Consider the following 16,192-nt stretch of genomic DNA (forward strand, 5'->3'; position numbering starts at 1 on the left):
AAAAAATCATGGGCGCAGGAGGAAATTTGGAGAGTGGAAAGAGCAGTAAAGGGATGAGAAGACAATCAGTGATTCTTGTGTTGGTGTTGGAGAGCCATTTATTATTCTTCTAGCACGCGCACGCTTTTCTTACTTTCTCTTGCATTCCATATGGCGTTCTCTGACATACAGACAGGTATATATGTATATATATATATATATACCTGTGAGTATGTATGTATATACTCGGACATGCACGCCAGTGTATTATGTAGCGTTGGTACCTTATTTTATTTCTTTTTCAGACTGTATATGGTATAGCTGAGCAAAGGTGAAGGCGGCAGAGAGCAAAATGAAAAACAAGAAAAGAGGATCGAAAGGGAGAAATAAACCCAGTGGATGGTGGTGCGGAGACAAGAGACGTTTTTGCCCCTCTTCGTAGTCCCCGTTCCCTTTCCTTATCTCTTCCGACGTAATGTTTGTTGGTTTTCTTTTGCTTTGTGTCTTTTTGTTTTCTGTTTTACTGTTGTTGTTGTTGTTTTTTTTCTTTCCGATCTATTACTTTACACACACACACACCCATCAAAAAAAAAGGATATTTCTTCTGTTTTTTTTCTCTTTCTTTTTCTTGTGTTTCGAACGATTTCCTTGTGTAATCCTGCGCGTGGCGGCTTCGTGAGCGCGGCGCCCGCGTGGCACATTCTGTGGTGTGTGTGTGTTGTTTGCAGTGCGCGATCGATGCAAAAAGGAAGCGGCGAGAGAGAGAGAGAGAGAAGGAAAGAGAAAGAGAAAGAAAGAGAGAGAGAAGAAACGAAGAGACGGGGGAGAGCGAGAGTCTGGCGAAAGGGGGAGGATTAACCACACACGGTGCGGGGCCCAGGGCAAAGACGACAAACCCCGCCTTAAGCAACTCCACGGAAGGCGAGAGAGAGGAAGAGGGAGGCGTAGAATAGAAGGCGGGGGGTTCAGGAAGAAGAAAAAAAAGGGCCGGTGTTAATTAAGAGCGCCAGGTGGTCATGAAAAAGGAAAGGACGTGATGCAGCGAAGGGTGAAAGAGGGGACGCTGCCTCCGGTAGACCCGTCGCATCGCAGTAAAAAAAACAAACGTTGGGTGAAAGGAAAATGGAAAAGAAGTGCGTGGGCAATGGCACTGGTGTGGAGGAGAGCGTGTGTTGTTGGGTGTGATGGTGCACCAAGTGAGAATAAGAGGTGGAAATGAAAAGGTGGACGGGATAATTTAATAAAGCTGAGCCAACCAATTTTTGGGGTAGAGTAATGAAAGGAAAAACGAAGCTGAATGCAATTGTGTTCATTGAGGGCCTGCATGTGGCGGTGCAGCACCATCCGCTGAGGGAGTGTATAGGGAGAGGCGCAGGTGTATACATATATATATATATATATATATATACGCATCCCGATGGACGCATGTGTGTGTGTGCGTGACCTCGCTAGCTGTTTCGCCCCTTTGGGTGGTGCTTGTGTCTTGTGGCGTTGCGTCACGTTTGAAGGCCGTGCTTGTGCGGACGGTTGTTACTGTTGTGATTTTTGTTGTTGTTGTTGTTCCCTTTTCACTCGGCATCGCGTGAAAAGTGTTTCATTCAATAAGGGAAAAAAAAGTGTATCTGTATTTGTTTGTTTTGTGTGCCGCGGGTACTTGTTTCGAATCCTTTCTTGTAAGCGGCGCAACTAGTGTACCTTTTTGCTGCCTGCTTCCCCCACACAGACACACATATTTCACCCTCCATGCGCTGCATGCAGGGTGTTCACTACAACCACAAGAGAAGCAGTGGTAACAACGCTGAGAAGGCGCTTTATTTCAATTCAGCACAGCACGTGCTGCGGCATGTTACATTGAAGCAATGACACACACCGCGATGTATGCATACATGTATGCATTTAGGGTGAGAGACAGGCAAAGAAGAAGGAGGAAAGTCAAAAGAAACAGAGACACACGAAGCAGAGGAAGAGTAGGACTGATGAAAAATGAGATGAACAATGAAGAAGGGAGACACAAGAGAGCTGCGTCAGCACGGTGGAAGGAAACGGGGGAGAAAAAAAAAAAGAGGAGGGTTCACTCCTTGTTGCTGCTAACAAAGCTAGCGGACACCCTGTCACCCCAAATCCGCACGTGGTGTGGGACAGTAGTATTTGTGTGTGACGTTTATTTTTCGTGTTTTTGTTGTTTGCTGTCGTGTTTCTGCCTCTTTGTGTGTTTTTTTTTTTCCCCGATGCTTCTTCCTTCTTCTTTTTTTTGGTTTGTGTTTGCTTGCTTTAGATGGTCTTCTCGGGCCTTTGTCACCCACTACACACTCCTCCGGGAGATGTGGCCGCGCTTTGCGCTCTTTTTTTTTTTTGTTTTGTTTTTTTGTTTTGTTTTTTTTGTTTTGTTTTGGTGTTGTTGTTTGGTCGCCGTGTTCTTCCCCCAAGAAACAAAACAAAAACAGTTGAGGGGATTTTTTTGCGCCTCAGCTGCTGTTTCCTGTTGGGCTTCCGCCGCCACGTGCAGTCGGCTGGGGCCCCACCACTCCTCGCCGCATATAGAATCCTTTTCCTTCCTGTGTGGTTTGTTTCGCTTCGTCTTTCCGCCGGACTTCACACACGCGTGGTTGCGGCTCCGAGTGTGTGCAATTTAGGCGGCAACAGAAGGAAAGTACACATAATAGAGGGGATGGCGACACGTCGACGGAAGGTTGGCGAGATGCTGCTGTTGTTGTTGCTGCTTCTGGCAACGGCGACGACTGCCCAGGGAGGATTCTTCGGGTGCAACCACAGCCTCTTCTTCAACTCCTCTGTGACGTCGCTGGCGCTGAAAAAGTTCTACAACAACACGAGGGGGCGCGAGAAGTGGCCTAGTCAGTTTAGCAGGGGCTGGGAAACAGAGGAACCGTGTGCGTGGGACAACGACGAGCGGGCGCATCCTCCACCATCCGGCACGCGCTGCGTGAACGGCGGCTGGCACGCGTTTCCCCCAGAAGGAGATGGCGGACTGCTGTTCCTGGAGCACTACAGTGGCGAAGCGGAGGGCAAGGTCCCGGAGGAGTTCAAGGCCTTTCAAATGACGAGCACTATTGGGCTTGCGTATAACAAGCTGAGTGGTCCTTTGTGGGACACCAGCTACCACTGCTTTCTGCAGAAGTTGGATGTGGCGCACAACCGTTTTAGTGGGACACTGCCGGATAACTTTATGATAAGAAATATTCATGCGGAAATCATCAATCTGGCGTACAATCAATTTGGCGGGAGGCTGCCGAAAACACTGCCGACATTGAGTAATCTCGTGGTTCTCCTGCTGGATCACAATGAGTTCGACGGGGAAATACCGGATCTAAGCAGCTTGCAGCAGCTGCACCAAATATCGCTTGGTTACAACAAATTCACCGGGAAGCTTGGCGAGTGGGTAGGGAAACTGCGCAGCCTGGGGTGGTTGGAGCTGGAGCACAATCGGTTGGAGGGCCCGCTTCCCCCGCTCCCAGGCAACATTACGCGTGTAAACTTCGCCGGGAACAGTTTCACTGGGGAGGTGCCAGAGGAATATAGTCGGCTTGGCTACTTGCGGTACTTCAACTGCACTGGATGCAAGTTGACATGCCCGAAGAACGATCTTCTGAGTCACCTTAAGTTCTCATCTCACTGCACAACCCGTGGAGCTACCCCTTGAAGAAACGGACGCAATACAAAGTTGAGGATAAAGTCCCTCTAGCAGATTTTTGTGGTGGTGGGGAAGGGTCTGATGGTTTTTTTTTTTTTTTGCTTCACATGTCTATCGCATCAAGCTTGGCTCGGATGTGCCGTATAATTGTTTTGTGGCTTCCATTGGGTTGTTTCTCTCTTGTTGAGCCTACGCGGCTCTCTTTGCGTGTTTGTGTGCGGTTTATTTGATGGTCTTCCTTTTTTATTGTTGTTGTTGTTGTCATGTGCTTCTTGCAAAGGTTTGGTGCGGCATCTAGGGAAACAATGGACGCGAACGTGCCGGCAGCATTTCTGGCGAGCCTTGTCGGCAGCACCGTGCACGTCAAGAGCAAGTGGGGCCCCGTGTATGTTGGCACGCTGGTCAGCTGTGACCCCTACATGAACCTCCAACTTCGGGACACAGTGGAGAAGGCGAAGCAGGAGACAGAGCTCGGTGAGATGCTGCTGCGCTGCAATAACGTTCTGTACATCCGTGAGGCACCGCGAGAGTAAAACAACCCGCGACCTGCATTAATCAACCCAAAGAGATCCGCCGTCAAACAGCCTACGATGGCGGCGCGCAATAAAATGAACAAACAATTTGGAAGATCCTTTCTCGGAGGGGAGGAGTGTTACTGTGTTAATAAAGGTGAATAGATTCACTTGTGTTACCTACATCTTTCATCCGTGTTCTTGTTTCTCTTTTTTTTTCTGTTTGTTCTCTCTCTATGCCTTTCGCTATTCTTTGTGTGTGGATGTGTTGGCGGAAGAATAATTAAACGCCCCTATCACTCTGCTAAGAAACAAAATGGCACACATTCCGACCAAGTGGGCTGAGCGTAAAGACAAGCTTTACATTACTCTTCAGGTGAGCAGCGCCACAGATGTGAAGATTGAGTTCACCGAGAAGACAATCAGCATCACTGGGAAGGGCATCACACCCAAGGCGTCTGAGCCGCACGATCTGAATGATAAGATCGCCCTCATCAAGGAGATCATCCCCGATAAGTCCACTTTCAAGGTGGTAGGTGTCGCTATCCAGGTGTGCGCGATTAAGAAGGATGAGGGATACTGGAACAAGCTGGTAGACCAGCCCACCAGCAGCACGGCGAACTGGCTCTCCGTGGACTGGAACTTGTGGAAGGACGAGGATGAGGAGGACGAAGCGCCGGCCGGCTTTGGCGACTACGGCGACCTCTCCAACATGATGAACATGGGAGGCATGGGGGGCATGGGCATGGGAGGCATGGACGGCATGGGCATGGGAGGCATGGGGGGCATGGACATGGGTGATTCAGACGACGAGGATGCGGAGGACGACGAGGAGGGTGTGGCGAAGAAGCCTGCAGCAGACCTGAACGACCTGGACGCATGAAGGACTTCTGCGTGTTTTGGGAGTTTTCTAAAAAAAAAAAGGAAATAAAAAGGGCAGAGGAAAATGGGGTAGAATTGTGGGTAAAAGGTAACAGATTGAACCAGAACTGATTGAAACGTATAGCGTGGCATAAAAAAAGGCAGAGGAGACCATGGTAACAGCAATGCCCAGTAGAAGGGTGCGCCGCTCTCCGCTACGCAAATCCCACTGGCCCTCGCCCCATCCCTGCGCCACTGCCCAAATTTTATTAAACTCTATTTATTACTCTTTTTGTTCGTTGGTAAACCTATTACACGAAAATGAGAAGGGCTGGCTAGAGTGAGCCACACGGACATTCACGGGTTGGCTGTGCAGGCACCCTGTTGTTAACACAGCAGTTCTCAAACGTATTTCTATTTGTGTTTTTTTTGCTATATTTTGTTTTCCCTTGTTGGTATTCAACTCATAAACCATAGGGGTACAAGGTTCCGCGCGCACTAATTGGAAAGAGAGAAGAGGAATATGGCCGAGGGCAATCTCCTGGAACGCCTAGACATGTTCTTTGGTGAGGGAGCGAACACTGATGCGATTGGAAACTTTTTGTGGGAAGAGCATGACGTCATGCAGAAGCTTGACGCTGCAAACGATACCCCCGAGGCATTGGAGTTGTATTCCCTGTTTAAGCGATACGCCACAGTTGTAGACACCCTGTTACACACGTTTACCGAGCGAGAGGCGAAGAATGGTTCCGCTGTGAGTTTGGAGCAGCTGGCCGCTGCTGTTATGCGTGAATGGCAGCATCCAGTAGACTGTTGCCACTATTTGTGTACCGCATACGTTGCCGGTGCTCTGAATTTTGACTCCTTCAGGCAGCTAGTGGCCGATGTGAATGCCATGACGACGTACCCTGTTGGTGATGAACTCTCAGCGAGTGAAGGCGACAGTGAGACAACTACACCTGAGGAAGATGAAGTATGATGTGGTCTTTTGTTGAGGTTTTTTTTTTTCCTTTAAAAGACTGCTTACTTGGAAGACCATTTTCTGGTTTGGCTCCGTGGTGAAGACGAATAGGAGGAGTGAAGTGTAAGATTCAAGTCCCTCCGCTTGGCTGATTATTTTCATTTCTGTTGTTGCTTCTTCAACACCACCCCATTCATACATATGCACATACACACATGCATAAATGCAGACTTTCAACAAGAGGGTCGCCCATGAATGAAGCCGCGGCACCGCAGAGCCCGTGTAGCAGCCGTCTGGCGATGGACTTCGATCCGCTCATCCGCGAGCGTGCGTACCGCCGCCGGAACCTCCTTAGCCTTACGGTGGGCGCGGATAGATTAGACCTTAGTGGCGTGGTTGTGGTGCTGAAACCCATACCTGAGTCATACTTGGCGCACTTGGAGGAGTCACCAGCGCTTGAGGTGTGTTTAGAGAAGAGCGAGCAATCTGCTGTGGAGACATTGGAGCGGTCCACCTTCCACTGCTCACCGCTTCGTATGGAGAGCGTCATTGTCGCTGCATCGCTGGGTCTCTGGAGGACGACGGGGCGCAGCAATGATATCATTGAGGCAACGAGGGCTCGCTTTTTGGGTGGTATGGAAGAGGGGCGCCGAGAGAAGAAAAGTAAGCTGCCTGTCAAACTCTTCTTCAATTTCCTCAATGAGATGGAGATTGATGTAGTGATACTCTCTACTGATCGGGAGAGAATGGCAGTGTTCTGCGCCAAGTCAGCTAGGCGCAGACAACTCCCTGACATAGATGCCGCCGAAGATGAAGGAGGTGAGCCTACTGTGAGATGTCGCACTCTTCTTGCTTTGGAATACAGCACCAGTGGTGCACCTTGGAGCCCGATGCAGTTACCAATGTTGCGTAGGGGTCGACGCGTGAGTATTAATGTGTCTGAAACTCGTGATGGCGTACAATCGGACACCCAGAATGCATCCAGGGCACGTGTCGTTGCATTCAGCACCGGTGACCTTGCGCAGAGTTCCAACACGGATACTATGGCGTTTGATAGAACAGTCTATAATCCTCAGATGGTGCTTCCCAAGGTAAGTGGGAGCACACAGAGTATTGAAAGTGAGAAACAAAGTGAAGCGGATTCCAGAGAATCGCCCTTCATCGGGATGAGGTATCCCAACATTAACCAGCTAGACCTTCAAGTGATGGAGGTGTTACGGCGTGGACTACATCCCGTACTGCGCCGAAATCGAATTCGTTTCTTGATAGCCTTTCCTACAGCACTGATAGGATTTATCGTGGGATTGGTGCTCATAATCCATGTTAATGCCACTATAGAGACATTCTGTCGTCAGACTTCGACTGACACCTCTGCAATAGGGAGCGAAGAATCATCGGACAGTGATTGTCACACCTCATTCTGTGATCCAAACAGAAACTCTGCAATAGAAAATGCGGCCACTGCGTTTTTATTCCGTCGTGTATCGGGCCCTGGGCATTTCGTTGTTGCAGCAACGTGTGGTATGTTTGTAGCATCACTATTAGCAGCAGCAGTGAGTTATTTTACGACACGAACGTTGGCTCGGGAAAACTCACGGCCCCTGTTTTACATTGTCATGACAGCACTTCATATTGCATTTAGTGTGGCTACATGTGCATTTTCTGCCTACGCGTTGTCCGTTCTCATACATACGGTGCACGAGATGCCCTGCTCGTCATTTCAGGGGAATGACGCGGCTTCCTGTGGTTTGGCACAAATTCTATGCCCCGATTATCTAATTGAGGTTCACATCCGCCACTCAACGCCAGTAACGTCTGCATTGTCTATACTATTCTTTTGCCTTTGCGTGGTGGAGTTTTTGGCGTCGTTGGTGCCCCCCATGCCGGATAAGGGGACATTGGAGAAAATCCAGAAGGCAAAACCCGAGACATATGTCTTCTACCCCAGCGTGTACGCCCCCGACGGTATCTCAGATACGGAGAAAGTGTGGCTAAGGCGGCGCATCGCGCGACGCCTGCATATGCAGCTTCGTGAGCAGGTGCAGCAGCAGGAAATGCTTCTCACGAGGAGTGCTACCATTGGAGAAATGATGTTGGCGAACCGTGAGCAAAGTCTCAGCGGCAGCCGGCCAAGAGAGACTCCAGCCAATACCGCAAATCACTGGAGCGAAAACGAACCGCAGAACCCGCTGCATTATATGGCATCATTGGAAGATGCGAGTGGTGGCGAGAACAGTTCCCTTGAGCCAGGTGCGTATGGAGCCGGAAGACGGGAGTTGCCATTACAATTGCTTGATGAGGTGGCGCGGATTAGCAGACGGGTTAAGCCATTGACATGAGGTGAGGAAGTCTCAAGCTGAATTCTAGATTTAGAGAGCATCTCACTGGATTTTCTTTGCTCTGCTGCTTGTGCGACGCGAGGAAAGTGAGAGGGACGGAAGGTGCACATTACTCTAGATGGGGGAGGAGCGATATATGTCAAATAGATGCCTCCTCCATGCTGAGAGCATTGTCTGTACTGTTGTGGTTCTTGGATTTCTCTATTTTCTGGAGGTCACCACATGCCTCGTTTTTTTTTTTTTTTCGTGGGGGGTGTCTTGCTATTTTTCCGCTGGTGTTCTGTGATTTGTCTCGTCACTATGAAGGAAAGGAACTGTCTTGGTCCCGATGGAGGTAAATATCAAGGGGGCACATCTGGTTGCGCGATGGCTATGGGACTGCCGAGACGACACGTGCGGCATCTGCCGCCATCCCTTCGAGGCGTGCTGTCCGCAGTGCCGCTTCCCCGGCGACGACTGCCCGATTCTCACGGGGAAGTGTACGCACACGTTTCATATCCACTGCATCGAGCGGTGGGCGGAGCGCGAGGAAGGGAATGCAGGTTGCCCCATGTGCCGCCAGCCATGGGAATTCTGACGGTACGAAAGAGAGCATAGAAGCGGCACAGAAACGTATTTTCTTCGTTTTGTTTTCTGGTTTTCGCTCGTTTGTCTGCCCTCTCTCTTCCGATACATCGTGTGCACGGCGTTTTCTCCCCCATTTTTTGGCTTCTCTTCCTGACTGTAAGATCTTTAGGAGGAGGAGGGGAGGGTGCAGGGATGATGCGGCGGTCGGGAGTCTTCCTCACGGCTCTGGCGATGGATGTCAAATCGTCGTTTCCTACCTCCTCGACAGCGACAAAATCGGAGCAGGAGAAAACAGTAAATGAAGCGGCAGTGACAGAGGAGTTGTCGGCCTACACCCCGTCTGCATCAGAGGCGCCAGAACTCCTGCAGCCGTATGTAGAACCAAAGCCGTTTGTAAGTGCCAAGCGCCTGCAGGTGTTCCTTGCCTCGATGGGCATCGGTGCAACCACCATATGTGTAGTGTACTATCTTCTTAGTAAGTCAATGAGCGGCAACCTCGAGGAGGAGCAGCGGTATGTGCAGCGCGTGGTGGAGTCAAACCGACTGGCAATGCTGGATCCACAGAGCCTTATCCCTGACTTTAATGCACCCAGCTCTTTTTCTGAATTGAAGGAGAAGATGCGGCAGCACGAGCGGGAGATTGAACGGAAGCAAAAAGAAGTCAGTCGCAGCACTATCATGCTTCATACGGAGGCGGTATTCCGAGTGAAATTGTGGTGGAACGCGTGTCTCACACATCTTCAGGACGCATTTGATGGGCTCGGAAGCACAATTCAGAAGCGCAAAGAGCGTGCTGCAATTGCCCACATTAAGGGCGTCTTGGATGAGGAAGGGTACGAGTTGGTGAAGCTGCGAAATGGGAAAACTCATATCTGGTGAAGTGTTGTTGATTGAAGCCTGTTCCACGGGAAAGCGATATCTACAAAACGCTTTAGGAGTAGTACTGGGTAACATGGTGTGGGCGTTCGTTTCTTTCGGCCTCGCCATCACCTGCAGGAGGTGAGAGAGTGGGGGAAAAAAAGGCAGTGCGTTAAACACAGTTTGTTCTTTGGTGTGTAGCGCTTGGCTTCGCCTGGAATATATGTTTCTCTGCCTCTCGCTTCGATTGCATAGTAGCATTTGTATCGCAGCGTACACCATTGGGGCAATTTCGTCTTACATGCCTTTTGTGAACACATTCTCTCTCCCGTTTGTATGTTTTCTTGTAGTATACACATTAGCACAATGCTGCATTTTTTTAGAAACAGCTGCACACTCAGGGAAGGCTTTGTTTTCTATGGAGCCTACCACGACGACTGGCGAAATAAGCTCCTGCACATCACCTTTGTGCCGATTATCTTCACGACAGCGTTGAGTTTTCTGGCGCGGGTGAAGGTGACAGAATTCGTTGACATGTCGCTGATCGTTGCTGGGTTGTACGCCGTCTCCTTTATCAAGACGGAACCCGGTGCGGGGATTCCGTACGCCGCTTTTATTTTCATGATGCAGTGCGTTGCGTCGCACTTCTTGCTATCGAGAGTGGCACTTTCTTTTGCACTTCACGTGAGTGGCTGGATCGCGCAGTTTATTGCGCATGGGCTCTTTGAGCGGCGCGCTCCAGCGCTTTTGGATGATCCGCTGCAAGCCATTCATTCCAGCGTCTTCTTTGTGTGGTTAGAGATTATTTTTTACTTTGGATACAAGCCGAAACTAAAGAGGGAGCTTGACATGTTGGTGAAACAGAAGATCGCGCAGTTGGACAAAACGAGAAGTATTCAGTAAGTATGTGCTAATGAGAGTGTATGTAATTTATGGCATGACCCATGAGTCAGTGTGCACATCACATTGCTATGGGGAATACACTCTCNATATATATATATATATATATGCATTGTAAATTAGCAGTAGTACTGCGAGAAGCTCACAAGAAAACCGAGATGACTGGATTTGGTGTACACTTTAAATGAAAGTGCTTTCTCACGCCTATTTATCACGGTGCGTCTCGTGTTAACGGCGAAGGTCCCCACACTCTTCCTCCCCTTTGTGCGCAATAAAGATATTTAGTCGGGGTTTGCCTGTCCCGTGCATGACTGCGACTTCGCTGCCACCGAGCTGCGGCGAGGCGACAGGGATACCAGGCACACCTTCTGTGGGGTGCGTGGCGGTCCTGCAGTACGCTGTCGACACGGTCGGTGGCTTCTCCTGCTGCGTGGTCGCCACGCGCGAGGCGGTGTACCTTTTAGGGCCTGATCTCGAGAGTTCTGACGGCTCGCTCGCATCAGTGCGACTGTGGCGTCCCCACGCTCAAACAAACGCTGCACGCATATCATCGCTTGTCGCATTTCTCCTGCGGCCAGCAGCACACAAGGTACATGGGACTCTTTGCGAAGAGGGCGTCGTCGCTGAAGAGGTGTGCGCCATTGTTGCGTGGGAGAGCGATGGTGGGTGCCAGCAACACATCACGGCCCTCTTCTTCCCACTGGTAAGTGTGCTGTCTGCAGTGGAAAGTGCCCCTTTCACGGTGAATGAAACGTCATTTGTTCAAGCGAGAAACCAGCAACGTCTCCTGCGTCTTTTTTATCATCCACTTTTCACCGGCGCGTCCTTCACAAGCGATCATGTTGTGCTCTGCAGTTGCTACGATGAAACGGTGCGGAAGGATGCGCGCCTTACGCATAATGAGGAGCGTAACCGGCATGTTCTCACACCAGGAGATCCCCGGGGTGTCTTTTCAGGTGTTTTATCCTTCGTAGTTTGCAGCGAAGTGCCAAACGACGCATGCAAATGGAATGTGGAGTGGTTCGCCCAAGCACCCACAAGTGTTACATCATGGCTGGCACACTGTCACACGGATGGTGTGGTTTGCGCCGTGGCAGTTCAGCAGGCTTTATCGCACGTCATCATCGCGCTAGGAATGACGAACGGTCGCGTTGTTCTTTTCCATGAGGACGGGAGGCGTCTGCCATACCGATTTGGTGGTCCTATCGCAGATCTTGCCTTTGTTTATCCTTGGGGTATTCACAACAATGAGAGATATCGTAACCCTGTTGTGAACCAGTTTCTGCAACACCAGCAAAGAAAAGAAAAGTCTAGTTTGGAGGTCTCTTCACCTGTAACAGAAGAAGCTGTAGGTGTGTTAAGTCTTGTCATCCTTGACAGCTTGGGGCGTGTGGTTATTCTTTGCGATGTGAACGGGGGTACACCAAAGATGCAGGTTGTTCCAGACATTCAGCAGTTCATCACTCTGGCGAAGCATCGAGTGTCATGCCTGAGCAACCCAAACCACAACACTGGTGATGTTGAGGAAACGGCTGGTGTGCGTCCAGTAACCATGAGCTCAAAGAATTTTTTTGATCTCTCCTCACTCCGCCTTTTCTTCCAGCGCCGCAAGCAGAAGGATACCCCACTGGACTTAGCAGGGGAGAAAGTGAATCGCACACCAGCAGGCGAAGCGGAAGACACCAAGCGGTCATCGCGTGATCGTAAAGATGCGCTGCTCGCAGGTCACATCCTTAGTCGCGGCCTTCTTAGCCTTGCTTTAGCGCCCGTTTCACAGGGACGCGTGGAGCTCGTAGTCAGCACTATGGGTCAGTCTATTGTGTCCATACCTTTTGATAAGAATGAAGGTGTGTTCTCTATTGCGGGCTTTATTGTGGCACCAGAGCCGATGTTTTTTGTCGGCTTTGTCGATTTCTTTAACACTGGGGTGGCGGAGCTTGTGATGACGGGAATGCACCACGTCCTTGTCGCGAGGCGATCGCGTCACCAGCTGATGGAAAGGGCGACGCTCCTGCTGCGCCTCATGGAGAGTGGGGAGGCTAGAAGTTCCACGTCAGAGGATCCTGTAGATTCGTAATAAGTCCTTTCCCTCCTTTGCTTTCAGTTAGACTATTTCTATATCGTATACAGCTTGTTCGTCAATTCCTCAGTCCGGCCCATACATCTCCATCCTCTCGCAGTTTTTTTTTGTTTGTTTGTGTGTTTAGACGCGACACATACTTATGTAAGATTCAGAAAGATTTCAATAAAAAGGAATGAAAAACATTTCGTGTGTAGCATCCATAAATGACACAATGGCATCTCTGAGGTGCACTACACGTGCGCTCCCGACGCATGACAAGAGAAAAAGTGATGGCGGCAGGCTTCGTCGTCCATTATCTGTATGCCTTAAGCTGTGTGACTTGTGATGAGGATGAAACCATTGTCTTCGTCACACCAAAGTTGTACTAAGCATGGAGGCGCCCACAGGCCCAAACATATCATTTAAAGGCATCTAAGGAGTACCTTTAAGCAGCTCCCTTGCTATTTCTACTTCATTCATGAGCACTTGATTCGTCTATCCCTCGTGCACAAGGTGCTACTGGAGCGGGAGGACGCAGTGCTGGTGTCGCGCACGCCTTTCAGGAGTTTTCAGGCACAGTGGCTGACGGATGTCCTCGGCATACCGTCCTCCCGCATTCTTTGGGGGCGCCGTCCTGTGCATGGCCGGGTTGTCCTGTACCCAATGCCTGAGACCTGTGGCGGCGTCTTCATCCACCAGCTACATGCAATGCGTGCCGTTGTTTTTGACCGACTGCGCTTGTCGCCTCCCCTTCCCACTAGGCAAAGAAGGCTTCGCCTCTTCTTCGCCGAACGCGCAAGATTGTCGAGAATGCCGCTGAATTACTATCAACTCAAGCAGCGACTGATGGTGGAATACAACGGTACTTTCATATTTAGTGACAGTACAAGAATATCTAACGTGGCGGAGCAGGTGCGTCGTTTCTACGATGCGGATGTTGTGATTGGGCCGCACGGCGCCAATCTCGCAAACGTCATGTGGATGCGTCACGGAACGCATGTGATCGAGATAATGTCGTACACGTACGGAAACATGTGCTACTACAACACGGCGAGTGTAGTAAACGTGACGCATCATGCTATTTTTCATAAGAGAGGGAAAGATGACCCCTACACGTTGCTTTACGATGATCTCCAGCGTCACGTTGACTATGCGGTCAATGCACTTCGGATTGCGTTTTGAAGACGCAACTGTTTTTCTTTTTTTGCTTGTATTACTCGGTGGTGGTGACACATTTTGATATCATGAAGTGTGTTTTCATCTTGTGTAGGCGTTTTTCTTTTTGGTTGAGTTTTAGTTGTGTCGCCTTGATTGGTGTGGTGGAGTAAATGAAAAAGTTAAAGGGTCTTAAATACCAGAAGTTTTCACAGGAAAATGCAGATTTTCTCTGCCAGGAAGTGCAGCGAATGGAGGAGACGCAGGCATTTGTACTAGCCGACTTCGTGGAGGCCATGCGTGAGTTGGCAGAGGTCATCATCTGGAGCGATAAGAACATGGAGCCCGTGTACGATAGCTTTCTGGAGCGAAACATGATGAGTACATTTGAGCGTATCGTGACGAATGCTGGTTTCCCTTCTGCAGTGAAGGTGCAGGCTATCCAGTGCATTACAATGATGCTGCAGAACCTCACCAGGAAGTCGTCTATCTACTTTGTTTGCAGCAACAATCACCTCAATAGGATTATCTCCATATCCCTCGATGAGGGCGATGATGAGCTATTTTCCATATATGTTTCGTTCTTAAAAACGTTAGCGCTGCGTCTTAACGAGGATACGGTGCAGTTTTTTTTCGAGCGTGAAACGGGCGCTTTTCCGTTATTTGACCGGGCGGCAAAGCTGCTCGCTGCACCTGACCGCATGGTGCGCGCAGCTGCTCGGCAAATCGTAATTAGTGTTGCGCATCTCAGTGAGCCCGCCATCACTGCTTTCCTCGAACGCGCACTCAACGATGTCTTCGACCCCATTGCACTACTGCTGTGGTCGCAAATAAAGAGTCTGGGTGAGGCAACAGAAGAGTATGGCAATGTGGGGCGTGACACTGCAAATTCACCGCCCCTACCTAGTCTCAGTGTTCTCATTGATCGCATGGAGGATATTGTGGATGACTTGTTTTATGTCAATGATCTTTTTGAAATACCGCATGAATTTGTTCCGCCTACTTTGGAGCATGTTCTCGACAAGGTGGTCCTTTGTCCACTGTTTGTGTCCCTTGAGGTTCCCTCTGCGGGCTCCCACTCATCTGGGTCTTGCTCATCATCAAGACCACCCCCATCGTCTCTCGTTCCCACATCCACTGCGCTGTGTATTCTCACCCGATGGCTGCTGCTAAATAAGGTGGATCGGCTGCGTCGTTTGTTTCGCGAGCGACTTATGAACTCTAGTGTCGCAAATAATGGGCTCCTGCGTCGGGTGTTAACAAGTGGATGCATGCAGAGTCTGTCTGGTGGTGTCGTATTGTTGGATGCCATGCTTAAATCCGGATTTTTCGAGGGGGAAAATGATGTGGCAGGGTGCGCCCTCGCTGCTGATATTTTCCCTTCTGGCGTGTCGGCGGTAGCCACAACAGACAATTCGGAGGGGAGGGAGGCGCTCGCCCTGGGAGACCTTCTTGGAGAGATCTGGGACGTGGACCAACTGCACGATGAGTCCTTCACCCCTCTGGCGGCATTGACCGTACCTCCGTGCGAAGCATTCGTGAACCGCATGTTTCAATGCGTCGTTCAGACGAGGGCACAGGAAGGGTGCAAGTGTCTGGTCGCCGCCCTCTACCACCTCATTACTCACAGCGCACTTGCATCTCTGGCCATAATAGACCTGGCGCTACACCTCCTCGCTGGTTTCGCGCGGCGGACGGCAGAGCATGCCATCCTCTTAAAAGGTCTCCTGTTTCTGTGTCTAAGTGTTATCAGAAGACGGACGATAACGTATGCTGAGTACTTGGCGTCGCGGAATATGAACGACGGCAGCAGCAGCACGGCTGCAGAAGTTTCTGTTAAAAGTCAGTGGCTGAGGAATCCATACGAGGTCCTCTTCGTGAAACTGGAACAAGCATGTAGTGGGTTCGAACCATACATGGAGAAGACGCGTGAAGACCTCAGCAAGGAGGTAAGTCTGCTGCTACCAGTCTTGCCAAGTTTGGATTATTTGCGCTCAGAGTGGGAAAAAGGTTGTGGGAATGTCGACAAAGATCGCTGGAAAGCTGCACTTCGCAACCCCGAGCAGTACGCTGCACTGCAGAAGAGTTTTGCCAGAATGGTTCCACGCCGAAACCGTGCTGCGCAAAATAGCTCCGAGGAAGAGAGCACTGAGTTTTTGATATGGATGACTGTTCGTCATCACCTTCACACCATTTTCCACGAAGAGGACGGCCTCCTCCTGAGGCTTCGCGACTACGGTGTTCGCCACCGCGTGGGCACCTTTGTGAGTATCTCACCAAGCGTTCGTATGTGGTTTCGCTGCGAACTCGTGAAGGAGCACTTCCTGTCTGGTGGATCGCCGCCAACAG

The 16,192-nt window shown here is 50.2% G+C and overlaps 11 protein-coding genes across 11 annotated transcripts; all 11 read left to right on the forward strand.

Moving 5' to 3' along the window:
- Positions 1–2,647: 2,647 nt before the first annotated feature.
- Positions 2,648–3,637, forward strand: DQ04_03701000 (Leucine-rich repeat transmembrane protein kinase; the record flags this gene model as incomplete). Its single annotated transcript, XM_009313040.1, has 1 exon — positions 2,648–3,637. One exon carries the CDS (start codon positions 2,648–2,650, stop codon positions 3,635–3,637), a length of 990 nt encoding a protein of 329 aa, XP_009311315.1.
- A 296-nt stretch (positions 3,638–3,933) lies between these two features.
- Positions 3,934–4,161, forward strand: DQ04_03701010 (small nuclear ribonucleoprotein Sm-F; the record flags this gene model as incomplete). Its single annotated transcript, XM_009313041.1, has 1 exon — positions 3,934–4,161. One exon carries the CDS (start codon positions 3,934–3,936, stop codon positions 4,159–4,161), a length of 228 nt encoding a protein of 75 aa, XP_009311316.1.
- Positions 4,162–4,456: 295 nt separating this feature from the next.
- On the forward strand, positions 4,457–5,023 carry DQ04_03701020 (Wos2 protein; the record flags this gene model as incomplete). Its single annotated transcript, XM_009313042.1, has 1 exon — positions 4,457–5,023. The coding sequence occupies one exon, from the start codon at positions 4,457–4,459 to the stop codon at positions 5,021–5,023; it is 567 nt and encodes a 188-aa protein (XP_009311317.1).
- A 501-nt stretch (positions 5,024–5,524) lies between these two features.
- Positions 5,525–5,980, forward strand: DQ04_03701030 (hypothetical protein; the record flags this gene model as incomplete). Its single annotated transcript, XM_009313043.1, has 1 exon — positions 5,525–5,980. The coding sequence occupies one exon, from the start codon at positions 5,525–5,527 to the stop codon at positions 5,978–5,980; it is 456 nt and encodes a 151-aa protein (XP_009311318.1).
- Positions 5,981–6,213: 233 nt separating this feature from the next.
- Positions 6,214–8,301, forward strand: DQ04_03701040 (hypothetical protein; the record flags this gene model as incomplete). The annotated part of the gene is made up of 1 exon (XM_009313044.1): positions 6,214–8,301. One exon carries the CDS (start codon positions 6,214–6,216, stop codon positions 8,299–8,301), a length of 2,088 nt encoding a protein of 695 aa, XP_009311319.1.
- Positions 8,302–8,629: 328 nt separating this feature from the next.
- DQ04_03701050 (anaphase promoting complex subunit protein) lies at positions 8,630–8,878 on the forward strand (the record flags this gene model as incomplete). Its single annotated transcript, XM_009313045.1, has 1 exon — positions 8,630–8,878. One exon carries the CDS (start codon positions 8,630–8,632, stop codon positions 8,876–8,878), a length of 249 nt encoding a protein of 82 aa, XP_009311320.1.
- A 182-nt stretch (positions 8,879–9,060) lies between these two features.
- DQ04_03701060 (hypothetical protein) lies at positions 9,061–9,747 on the forward strand (the record flags this gene model as incomplete). The annotated part of the gene is made up of 1 exon (XM_009313046.1): positions 9,061–9,747. One exon carries the CDS (start codon positions 9,061–9,063, stop codon positions 9,745–9,747), a length of 687 nt encoding a protein of 228 aa, XP_009311321.1.
- Positions 9,748–10,092: 345 nt separating this feature from the next.
- DQ04_03701070 (hypothetical protein) lies at positions 10,093–10,629 on the forward strand (the record flags this gene model as incomplete). Its single annotated transcript, XM_009313047.1, has 1 exon — positions 10,093–10,629. The coding sequence occupies one exon, from the start codon at positions 10,093–10,095 to the stop codon at positions 10,627–10,629; it is 537 nt and encodes a 178-aa protein (XP_009311322.1).
- A 304-nt stretch (positions 10,630–10,933) lies between these two features.
- On the forward strand, positions 10,934–12,703 carry DQ04_03701080 (hypothetical protein; the record flags this gene model as incomplete). Its single annotated transcript, XM_009313048.1, has 1 exon — positions 10,934–12,703. The coding sequence occupies one exon, from the start codon at positions 10,934–10,936 to the stop codon at positions 12,701–12,703; it is 1,770 nt and encodes a 589-aa protein (XP_009311323.1).
- A 795-nt stretch (positions 12,704–13,498) lies between these two features.
- Positions 13,499–13,870, forward strand: DQ04_03701090 (hypothetical protein; the record flags this gene model as incomplete). The annotated part of the gene is made up of 1 exon (XM_009313049.1): positions 13,499–13,870. One exon carries the CDS (start codon positions 13,499–13,501, stop codon positions 13,868–13,870), a length of 372 nt encoding a protein of 123 aa, XP_009311324.1.
- A 146-nt stretch (positions 13,871–14,016) lies between these two features.
- Positions 14,017–16,192, forward strand: DQ04_03701100 (hypothetical protein; the record flags this gene model as incomplete). Its single annotated transcript, XM_009313050.1, has 1 exon — positions 14,017–16,192. A coding segment is annotated over one exon (2,176 nt), but the record flags the coding sequence as incomplete, so codon positions are not given.

The sequence above is a fragment of the Trypanosoma grayi genome (genome assembly GCF_000691245.1).
Source record: "Trypanosoma grayi strain ANR4 Tgr_370_V1, whole genome shotgun sequence".
In the NCBI taxonomy this organism is placed as follows: domain Eukaryota; phylum Euglenozoa; class Kinetoplastea; order Trypanosomatida; family Trypanosomatidae; genus Trypanosoma; species Trypanosoma grayi.